The sequence below is a fragment of the Taudactylus pleione genome, unplaced genomic scaffold (genome assembly GCF_031769625.1).
Source record: "Taudactylus pleione unplaced genomic scaffold, aTauple2 ptg000195l, whole genome shotgun sequence".
Lineage (NCBI taxonomy): Eukaryota > Metazoa > Chordata > Amphibia > Anura > Myobatrachidae > Taudactylus > Taudactylus pleione.
Window position 1 is genome coordinate 3,680,797 of NW_028284597.1, and position 12,372 is coordinate 3,693,168.

The 12,372-nt window shown below is 45.2% G+C and overlaps 1 protein-coding gene across 1 annotated transcript in view; it reads left to right on the top strand.

The window, feature by feature from the left end:
• VAT1L (vesicle amine transport 1 like) overlaps positions 1-12,372 on the top strand; it is an 87,171-nt gene that overhangs the window by 36,755 nt on the left and 38,044 nt on the right. The window contains exon 3 of the mRNA XM_088476798.1: positions 9,749-9,964. Within this exon, the coding sequence (XP_088332924.1) occupies positions 9,749-9,964 (216 nt within the window). The remainder of the gene's footprint in view (positions 1-9,748; positions 9,965-12,372) is intronic.

Sequence of the window (12,372 nt, forward strand, 5' to 3'; positions counted from 1 at the left end):
AGGCATCCTGACAGCTGGCATTACATACCGATTCCAAGCTATGTAGAGAGTGGGAGTGTTGGCAGAATGGTGGGAGTTGTCCAGTAGAGAGTAACTGTGATACACTGCAGCAGTTCTGACAATAATACAGCTATTCTCTGGTGTAGGCCCTTGAACAGGTTGTTTATGATGCAGCGGAATACATCTGAAGCATTGATACAAATTAACACATTTATTTTGCAGTTTAGAGAATGGAAGTAAACATCTGATTGGTTAGTGTGGGTTACAGCAGATTTGTTCACATTACTAAATGTTAAGTACAGATGTGTCCTCAAACATCTAGCCATGCAGCGCGACTTACCTGGCGTGAGTGAGCCTCCAGGTCCCGTGCTGCTCTGCTGGCGTCAGCCGTCTTTGCCGAAATTGCGTCTAAGTGGGACGCACCAGCAGACTGTGCTGATTAATTTGATATATGAACCTTGTATATTTGTGTGCGACTGAGTCTGTATATGAAGCATAACGGAACTTGGAATGAAAAAAGCTGCGGCCGCTACATTGTAGCACTTCATATACAGACACAGACTCAGTCGCACACAGATACACAAGTGTCGCATATCACATTAATCAACAGTCTGCTGGTGCGTCTTATGGTGTGCGTACACATGGGATGATTCGCTCCCTGAATAAACATCGTCCCGTGTGTCCCCGGCAGTTTGTGCTCAGTGTCGTTAACAAAATACTGAATGATTTCATGAAAAAAGTCGTTCCGTGCCGGGCTCCCTCCCTCATCCCCGAACATGTTCAACCTGACAATATCGGCAGGTTGGACAGGAAGTTCGGACGATGAACGAAAACTTCAAACGGCAAACGAGAGCGCGCATTTGTAGTTTTTGTTCATCATTTTGTGGGAAATACTGAATGACGACGTCGTTAACGATAAATAGTTCAAAAAAATTGTCCCGTGTGTACGCACCTTTAGTCACATCGCATTGCGACTCCGACGTATGTTCGGCATAAAAGGACGCAAATAATACTCCCAACACTAGCAGAGTCTCACTGGACCATCGGCGCCACGAGGGGCTTTTTAGCGCGAATGTAGCAAAGATATGTAAGGAGACAGCTGTAATAATTCCTTTAGCTTTGGCCTTAAAATAATTAAAGAGGACCCCTCATCTAAATTCTGTTGTGAGCGTCATAATGACATACCTCAGCATTTAGGCAAGTGAAATCAGGACAATATAAACGGCCCACACTCCCATCAGTCCAGAATCAGCCATTTTTGGGTTGAACTCTGCTCCTTTCGCGGTCCACAAATCAGGACTGTCTCACCAGAACAGTGACAATTGGTATGAGCGATACACTAAGGTATGAGGCACTTTGTAACATCATTACTTCCTAATGAATCGATGGGTCGACTATTGGTTCAGACCACATCCAATGTATATGTGGCCAGCCCACTCTAAGCAACTTGACATTTCTGTTAGTCCGTAAGGTATTTATTTTGTTGAATACAGCTGGGGCTTTGAACTCTTTATCTTTGGATGAGATGCAGGAGACAAAATCGTGTGAATTATAATTGAATTCATGTTTCCTAAGTTTGCGTGTTGCTGACATATGACATCATCTCTCTCCATGGCAACCTTGCGTGGTAAAATGAATAGCAGGCTCTTACTGTGTGACAATAATTAAAAACGTGACCTTTTTCACTGCAGGGGAAACAAGGGGACGGAGCTAAGTGTTAATTTTCGGCTCCTCACAATTTAATAATTCTGTCTAGAATAAAGCCTTCTTGGCTTAAAGTCCATCTCGCAAAACACCTGAGATAACAACAAAGCCGCATGTGTACTAGTGGGAAGGCAGTTTGAAAGTTGATCAACCTAAATAATAGACTACAACTATTCTTTAGATATTTGGTAAAAAGTCCATATACTGTACAGATGTGTCCACATACATCTATCCTCCGTGAGCTACAAGTACCGTTATACATTACGCGTGAGCATCGTGTGACTCTGTAGCGCTGAGCGTCTTTTCGTGCGGCTTTTTCCCTTGAAATGTCTTATTCGCAAAGCAGAATATAGGCATGTCATTTTAATCAGCAGAAGCTGCTTGTGCATCCTATTAGCATACCTTTGCGCAGAAGTGCGTCCTAACCACATCTGCGTGCAAATAAGACGCATTTGAATGGAAAAATGCACACGAATAGAAGCTCGGCGCTCCCAAGACACACCACAGCTTGGCACGACTAGAAGGGCTATTTAACGGCCAAGGAGGTTAGATGTATGTGGATACATCTGCACACAGCATTATTTAGCTAACTGTTCTGATTGGCTTTCAACAGCACGTACGTGATATATGTGATACGCAATCTGAAACACATCAGGGGCTGCATGTATGGTCCTCCAGCATTTGAAAGGGCCTCACATTATGCTAAATATTAGTAATAAATTAAAACAATACATGTAATCTCACTCTTGCCTCCAAGACTTTCCATCTCCGCCCCATTTCTCTGGAAGTCTCCATCATTCTACTAGACCTTGAAAGAAGTACAGGCCAGTCCTCTAATAAAGTGATACAGGGCTAAGTTTAATGAGTGTGCTATGAGACATAGGGGTCTATTTACTAAGCAGTGTTAGGAGACAGAGTGAAAAGTGATAAGAAAGTTATAAGGTGCCAGCCAATCAGCTCCCAACTGTCATCTCACAGGCTGTGTTTGAAAAATGACAGTTGGGAGCTGATTGGCTGGCACTTTATCACTTTCTTATCACTTTTCACTCTGTCTCCTAACACTGCTTAGTAAATAGACCCCCAAGGGAGGGATCCAATTAGCCGCGATAACACGTTTTTTCTGCAAAAAATTTTCACTTATACTCCAAATATGGTTATCGTGCTATCTAATTAGCCGCGGTCCGAAGTCTTCCATAGCAATTGTCGCAAATTAGTTTTCACCATCTCTGAGTAGGTGAAAAGTTGTGCAAAATCCCCATTATTGGTCTAAAATGTTGGGACTTGGTGCAGAATCCCTGGGACACCCCCTTTAATGATTAATTAGACAAAAATATTTTTTTAATTAGCTTATTTGGGCCAATAATGACATGTCATTTTTGGGGTGAAAAAAGTAAAATGTGCAGTAAAATGGATTCAAAGTAGTGGGTTAGGTATTTTGGGGGGCTGTATGGATGTGCAGGTGTTTTAAACATTGCATTGTAGCAGGTGTAGTTTTACATTTTTTTTTAGAAGTGCCCAAAAATGACTCAAAAATTTACTTACCCCCATTTTATGTACCCCTAATTTAATTACAGCATTACCTTTGGCCAACAAAAATTGTATTTCTATCTTTTTTTTGACTGTTATAGGAAAATGCAACAGCCATTTTACACTATTTAAGAACGCAAACCCCTTTGATTATGGCCAATACAAGACAATATTGGGTAAAATTTTTGGGGGGTGCATTCTGTTTTCCCTATTTTCACCTGTACTTTTCGCCTGTCATCCCTGCAAGAATTATCGAGTGAATGTGTTATCGACGGTTTGGTAAGTGGATTGCACGATGAACGGGAGCGCGCATACATGTGATAAGCAGCAAATTCATGTGATGGGTCCGAAAAGTTTTCGCCGGTGAAAACTTATTGTTATCGCGGCTAATTGTATGATGTGTCAAGCAGGGAAAACAGTGGAGAAGTGGACCAGTGGAGAAGTTGCCCATAGCACCAATCACTTTCTATGTAGCATTTATCAAGCACATTCTGTAAAATGATAGGTAGAAGCTGATTGGTTGCTATGGCCAACTTCTCCACTGGTTCACTTCTCCACTTTTTTCACTCTGCTTGATACATGAAGCCCTCACTATTATCCTTACCTATACAATGACATTAATCAAACAGTACTAATCATCTATTTAAACCAGAGAGTAATTCTCAGATAGGTACTGTGCTTGTTATTTCTTAGCGTAAGAAACAGGTCCAATAATCCTAAATAAGTGCACCAACATATAAATGCCCATTTTCAGTGACATAGTGTAGGACTAAGAGTTGTTGGTTAACTAAATTTAATAATGCAGTAGTATTACAGCGTTATTGAGTATGCGGGTGATTGGCGAATCTAGTCTTAACTGTAGAGAAAATTAGTTTTATTTATAGTGTAGGTGTTACATAGGGGGTAAAGTGTTGGTATCTAGTATTTTATTCAGAGATTAATGTGGGGAAGTGTGAATTTGAGGCAAATTGTTCAAGTGTTATTATTGGGAAAGTGCTACAAGGTAGTATCTGGTGCTATTATGGGCGAGTGAGTGAGTGATTTGTTTGGTATATTTGGGTTTCTACATACACTTTAAGTTGCTGGTTCTGAGTGGGGTGGTTCTCGGTGCACAGACGCAAATCGGTCAGTCGGGTGGAACTTGGTTGGTTGGATCTGTTTTTCTGTGAATTAGGGTTGTTTTGGGTTGGCAACTAAGTGGTCACACTATAAGCGCACAGAACCACCCTGACTTGTGGGCGTGTATTTGAAGCTCTTTGCGAGGGTGTGTAATGTAGTCTATAGCCTGGTCCCCATGAGTAGAAGTAGTAGTAGTAGTACCAAGTCTTCCCAGTTTCTGTCCCTCATAGGTTATGAATCTAGAGTGGAGGCTTTCTCTTGTCCCCTACAGAAAAGCTAGACATTTTCCCAGTATACTGTATATACTTTATTGCTTATAGAGGTGAGTTTTACATCACTGAACTCACTTATTACTTTGACAGGAACCCAAACTCACTACTCATGTGCAGCCCTAACACACGATTACAACTTAATATCTTCTCTCCTTGAATGTCTAGGAGACATAACATTTTGTAAAGTTCTCTCGCAGCCCCTGTACAGTAAATCAGCTGGAGATTTATGATATGAATCACGGGGAAGCACATCACACTGACCCCACACCCTGCAACAGAATGCCACGGCTCACGTCAGTGTACACCGTGTCTACATTGACGCGTTTCATGTTGCCACACCACCTACCACCAGGATCAACCTTTCTGGGAAGTCCAGCATGGCACAATTCAAATATCAACTAATATGGAATACACACACACAGGTCACTGCTTCCCTTAAGATCAACGTTACTCCACTCCTAAAATGTTATGTTGGAATTGGTATGGGATGCCGGCAGTAGGGATCCCAGCTGTCAGAATCTCGATACTGGCATCCCGTCAGGGCTAGCATACAGACACTTGTTGTTCAGTATGCTAACTCTCCCCCTGTCCCTACCCTAACCTCCCCTCTTTGGTGCCTAACCCTAACCTCCCCCCTAGTGCCTGAACCTAACCCCCCCTCCCCGCACACTAAACCTAACCCTCCCCCCTTAGTGCCTAACCCTCTCCCTAGTGCCTAACCCCGCACCCTAACCCTCACCCCCACCCCGCTACTTCAATATCCTGGCGGTCGGAATGTCGGCGCCGGGATTGTGATAGGCGTCGGGATTCCGGCGCCGGTAATATCGGTGCCGGCATCATTGCCGCCGGGATACTGACTGTATCCCGTTATGTACTGCTGTGATCAATTGGAGGGTATAATTGGCTACAGAGTGTTCTCCTAAAAAAACACAGGTGAGTTGCAGATGAAGATTGGTAGCCGAATTATGGAGATCATTTTGCTAGTAATATGTATATTTACAAAACAAAATATATAAAAGAAAAACTGATAAAACTCCCTGTTAATTTATTTATGTATTTTAAATGACCATGCTCCTTTCAGTGAATTTTAGCTTTAGAGCAATTCCTCCATAAACCAGATTTACTATATTGCAATGTTATATAAAATCACTGAAGTGACTAAGACCTCAATGTATTTATATCCTTCCCTGCAGGAAAACTCTAAAGATCTGGTAATGCTTTAGTGATTGTAAAATGTATTTGCAACGTCTCTAGTGGCAGAATGAATACAGTTCCCCTTTCCCATCCATTTTATTGCATCTCTTGGGAGCCTATAAGTGCTGACTCCACAGACCTCTGTTAACTGGTTTGCTTGTACCGTAGGCATGCATATCCTTTTAGCCTCCGGGCGAGAAAATATATTTATGCAAAATGACCGGTCTGATTTCAGACACAATTCTTGCACCAGATTTTGGGCTGGTACATGTCCTCGCTAATATGGATGGCAGCTATTTGCACTGGTGTATGGATGGATAGGGGCAGTGTGGTCTCATAGGTGCATATAGACGAATATCCACAGTTACTCCTTGCAATGCTGATTAAATTGCAGTCGGCTTGCATGCAACTCTGAATTGCCACCAACGGCAGGAATTACTACTTGTCTTATTTTATTCTTACTATATCTTTGGCTTTCATTGCGCTTTTGACCTTCTTTAACAATGGCTTATTTTGGTCTTCGGTTCGCTACACATATGGCAATTTTGATGACTAATTCTGTGGCCAACTTGTGTACAGAATTGGACATTAGGTATTTCTGATAGACATCTGATCTTAACAGATATATGGCCCTATTCAATTTGGAGCGAAATGCCGTTTTTGGTGAAACTTTTTCGCCGATGGCGTAATTTTCACCGACTTCACTTATGCCCCTATTCAATTTTAACGTCTTTTCGCCAGTGTGAAAACGCAATGCAATGTAGTAGGCGTTAAAATTTCGCCTATGAATACCCGGCGGAAAAAAGTGCAGATTTGGAGTTTTGGGGTGCAGAGGTACGGAAACCACTCTGCACCCTTTGTATACTCCCCTTGATGCTAACTGCGTCAAAAAACGCTAAAAGGAAACCCAAAAAAAGTGGGTGAAAAATTTCAAAGTGGGGGTACAACTTCAAAAACTAGCAAAATAGCCTTTGGGGGGGGTCTGCTGAAGGTGCGTTTTTGGCACTTTTTAATGCTTCACTTTAGCAATTTTTACATATGCTTGCACCCATTTTCATGTACCCCTAATTTGATGGGACTACTTATTTTGGCCAAAAAAAGTTGCTAAAAGCTATTCTTCACCAAGACGCTTAATAGCTCCTATTGAGACCATTCAAGACCCCAAATACCTTTTGCAGGGCTATTTGGGGGTACACATAGTGAACCCCCATGTCAGAGCATCTTTAGGGGGGTGTCAGGCAGTTTTCCCCAAAAACTACAGGTTTTTTCGCCGATTTCGTTTTCGTCGGGTCCCGTTTTCGCCAATTTGGAATTGAATACGGGGATATGCGGGGACGCGCGCGATAAGTTTTTGACGGCAAAACCTCCGATGACAGCGAAAACTCCGGCAACTGACTTTTTGCTCCAAATTGAATATGCCCCATAGACAATTTCATAGCGTCATTCTAGAGCTGCTACTCCAACTGATCTCACATTAATTCTGGCTTCCACTGTACTGCTCATCTTATGCTGGGTACACATCGTTCGCGATGGACCTTGTGGGGGTGCCGGCATCGGCAAGTGCATACACAATTGCTGATGCCGGCAGCGATGGCGGGGGCCATGCTGCATTAGGCAGCATGGCATCACTAGCGACATCCTCAGATCTTTCTGCATATACAAAAGTTCTGAGGAAGCGACGGACGTCCCTCAGGAGCACGCACCGGCATCATGATAGTGGGTACACAATGGACGTTTTGAACAATTTGTCGTTCCACTGCGTTGATATCGTCTAGTGTGCACCCAACGTTTGTCCTCCACTGGCTCCCACTGTCCTGCTGATCTTACTCTCCCACTGGCTCCCACTGTTCTGCTGATCTTACTCTCTCACTGGCTCCCACTGTTCTGCTGATATTACTCTCTCACTGGCTCCCACTGTCCTGCTGATCTTACTCTCCCACTGGCTCCCACTGTCCTGCTGATCTTACTCTCTCACTGGCTCCCACTGTTCTGCTGATATTACTCTGCCACTGGCTCCCACTGTTCTACTGATCTTACTCTCCCACTGGCTCCCACTGTTCTGCTGATCTTACTCTCCCACTGGCTCCCACTGTCCTACTGATCTTACTCTGTTACTGGCTCCCACTGTCCTGCTGATCTTACTCTGCCTTCGGCTCCCACTGTTCTACTGATCTTACTCCACTGACTCCTGCTGTCCTTCTGATTTGTATGCCTGGTGCACACTGGAATAATATAGTTACGACATATCGTGCATATCTTGCAGTGCTCCCGTAGTTGCATGCAACGTCGTCAGGTTTGAAGTGCTGCACAAGCTTGGCGATATTGCATGTGTCCCCATTCATGTTAATGAAGGAAGGAAAGAGTGACAGTTCCGTCTTTCATTACATCGTCCAGTGCGTACCCACCTTTACTCTATCACTGGTTCCCCATGTCCTGCTGATCTTAATCTACTGCTATCTCACATGGTTTTCCTGATCTTATTGTACTACTGGCTTCTGCTGTCTCCATAATATTGGCTCCCAGTGTTAGTGCTCATCCTAGGTCCGGCGTGGGGCAGGGCACCGGAGCGTGGAAAGGGCGCGGAAGCGCGCCCCTGAAACGTGGAAACAAGGAAAGGGGACGTGTCTTTAAGATGTGCCACCTCTTCATCACTCCTGGGGGCGTGCCCAGCACTTACGTACATGCTGGGTTGTCCCAAAGCTCTCCTCTCTCTGTGAATAGATGCCGTGCGCTTGCACCTGGCAAGTGGTTTTAGCGGGGCACCGCCAAAAGGGAAGAGCGCATTCTGCTCTTTTGAAATTGGGCAGGGCACGTTGCTCCACTAAAACTACCACTGTCATGTCCTTAGTCTGGCACTGTTGCTATTTTGGTGGACCTTATTCTTTCACTGGCTCCCACTGTTCTGCTGATCTTGGCTCTCACTGCCCTGTTCTTAGTCTGGCACTGGCTACTCTGTATGTTTATTCTACTCTGGCACTAGTATGCATATGGTTAGGAGACATGCCTGGGAAACCATGGCCAAAGGTACATGACAAACCATGTGTCCATTAATTATAAGTGCAAGGTAAAGTATGTCTTATTGTATGTAACACAACTAGCAAATATGTTTTTTTTATTACACAGCAACCAATCTGATAAGGGGTTTTATTTAAGAATGAGCCATAACCCCATTTAGCATTTGCTGATGGGGTTATGACATCCGTTCTGTATTTACCTCTGTTTGTGACTGTACCGTTTACGCTGTCTGTAGAAGGTGTTAGCAGGATGGTCAGCAACTGCCTTTCTGGTTTCAGCAAAGCCTTCCAGACTTTGCTTCGTCCCCGCCATGTTGAAGCATAATGCACATGCACAGATGGCCATCGTGCATACGCAGCAGTTGACTTCCCAGGATCTCGCCGGACAGGTAATATTAAATATCGCCGGCACATTCGTAAGTATCATTGTGATACTGTGCCCCAGGGCTACCATCAGATTTTTTTCGGCCCGGGACTGACAAAATAAGCAGGGCCCCCCTCTTACACACATATACCCCAGCCATCCTGCAGACATAATGTTGCCTTCTCTCTGACTTCTTTTAAACATGATGCTTCCTTATGTTCATATGTATTTATTAGTCCATATTGTTGGTAGTTTTGTCTACTCCATGGTGGCAGCCATTTTGTTAAGGACATTTCTATACAGTTAACTATGTCCGGGCCCGGGATAGTAGTCCCGGCTGTGCACGTTATTGTTAAATGCAGCCCATTGTCTTCCATTGAAGGCAACAGCTGTAAAGTTGCTGCAATCTGGCTCCTAGATAGCTGGAGAAAAGACTGTTTTGTTGATCAGGAATAGTACTATATACAAAGACATATACACAGACTTGTCATATCTTTAAATGAGTCCTTAATGCGCTAACTCTGACGCTTCATTCTCACACTGCTTTTTTCCAGATAGGAGACAGAGTTATGGCCTTTGTGAACTACAATGCATGGGCGGAGGTTGCCTGCACTCCTGCAGAATTTGTCTATAAGATCCCGGATGATATGAGCTTCTCAGACGCAGCTGCTTTCCCAATGAACTTTGTTACTGCCTACATGATGCTTTTTGAAGTGGCCAATCTAAGAGAAGGGATGTCAGTGCTTGTTCACTCTGCGGGTGGAGGAGTGGTAAGTCTCCAATCTACTTACTAGCGTAACTTACAAAGACATTAATGATGTGCTAGCACGTTTTTGTGTGTGAGCTGGACTAGTATGTAATGAGCCCCTTCACCTCCATCTAATCCCTCCTGCCAATTTTATTTTATTATGGTGAGATATTCTTCTCACACTACAAATACTTGGGTGGCAAGGAATGTAGGTGACACCCTCAGAGGCAATCATGATATGTACATATAGTGTAATATAGAATGTAATAGAATTGTATTATGGTGATGTCCAGCGGCCAGGCCATGCTGGGAGGTGTAGTTTCTATGTCTGTATAGAGTGTAGTAGAATTGTTTTCTCATTATGTCCAGTGGTCGAGTCATGTTGTGGGTGTAGTGTCCTATGGCTGTATAGACTAGAGTGTAATATAATTGTATTATGATCATGTCCAGTGGTTGGGTCATGCTGGGGGGTGTAGTGCGCTGTGTCTGCATAGAGTGTAATAGAAGTGTATTATGATCATGTACAGTGGTCAGGACATGTTGGAATGTAGTGTCCTATGTCTGCATAGAGTGTAATATAATTGTATTATGATCATGTTCAGTGCTTGGGTCATGCTGGGAGGTGTAGTGCAGTGTGTGTGCATAGAGTGTAATAGAAGTGTATTATGATCATGTACAGTGGTCAGGTCATGTTGGAATGTAGTCTCCTATGCAGGGCAGTTTCTAGGGTCTGAGGCTCCCAGTGCGAGCAGTCAAAATGCGCCCCCCCCCCCTCGAAGCAGTAATATTGTGGAGCGGGCGTGGCGTCATCGTGAGGGGGTGTGGTATCACAGTAAGGGAGCGTGATCTAGAAAGACCACAGAATGACAGCCACCGTGACTACTGAGTACAAGGGTGTCTAACCTGTCAGAGGCAAAGCGCTGAAAAATATATGTAGCTAAATAAAAGACAGACAGGAGGCGCGCGCTCAAAAAATGGGGTGTGGCCTAGCTGTCACAAGCCCACGCCGCATTTCTGTGTGCATGCCTGTGGTGTGACATTTGCAGAAGTATGACCTTGCATCACACCCGGTTTTAGTCGCGTTGGGAGCGAGCCCAGCCAGATCCACATAAAATACACTGCAACAAACCACTTCCACATAAAATATATTGGAAAAGCCAGAGGCACATAAACTACGTTTTAAAACCACATCCACCTCAAATACATTATTAAATCCAGAACCACATAAAACACATTGAAAAAACATGATTCACATAATACACACTTCATTCCAGCCCCCTCCCTTACCATTCCAGCCCCCTCCCTTACCATTCTCTCCCCTCCCTTACCATTCTCTCCCCTCCCTTACCATTCCAGCCCCCTCCCTTACCATTCCAGCCCCCTCCCTTACCATTCCCTCCCCTCCCTTACCATTCTCTCCCCTCCCTTACCATTCCAGCCCCCTCCCTTACCATTCCAGCCCCCTCCCTTGCCATTCCATCCCGACAGGTCTTAGGCTTCCCCCCCACTGGCTCTCAGGCAAAAGTGCCCATTATGCTGTGCCCCCTGTAGTTGTCCCCATATGCAGTGTCCCCTGTATTTATGCCCCTTATGCAGTGCCCACAGTGGTAGTGTAACTTATGCAGAGCCCCCATTAGTAGTGCCCCCTGTAGTCATGTCCCCTGTAGTCATGCCCCCATCAGTAATGCCCCCAATAGTAATGGTTCCTGTTGTAGTGCCCCAGTAGTAGTGTCCCCAGTTGTATTGCCCCCAATAGTAATGCCCCCTGTACTAGTGTCCCCTTTATAAATTCCCCAGTATTAATGCCCCTGTATTAGTGCCCCCAGTAGAAGTGCCCCTGGCCCCTGAGTAATGCACCCAGTAGTGGTGCCTCCTAAGCAATAACCCCAGTAGAAGTGCCCCCCGAGTAATGTCCCCAGTAGTAGTGCCCGGGTGCCCCCAGTAGTGGTGTCTCCCCCAGTAGAAGTGCCCCCCGAGTAATGTCCCCAGTAGTAGTGCCCGGGTGCCCCCAGTAGTGGTGTCTCCCCCAGTAGAAGTGCCCCCAGAGTAATGTCCCTAGTAGCTGTGCCCAGGTGCCCCCAGTAGTGGTGGCTCCCCCCAAGTATTGTCCGGGCTGCCTGCACACACACACAAAAAAAAAAAAAAGACAGTAACACTTACCTTCAGCCCCGCTCTGGCCCCAGCTCTGGCGTCCGCTCCGCTCGGCTGCTCCTCTCTCTGCACTATGGGAAAGACGTCATGACGTCCTCCCATAGTGCACATTGTGGGAGCCGGAAGCCGGAGCCTCCGTCTCCGTCTCCGGCTGCTCTGCTCTGCCGGGCGCCCGCTGGTAACTGAATCTCAGCGGGCGCCCGGCAGTTAACATGCTGTTTCTACAGCAGGGGTAGGAGGCAGCGCGCCCCGTGCGATTGCACGGGTCGCCTGCCCCTA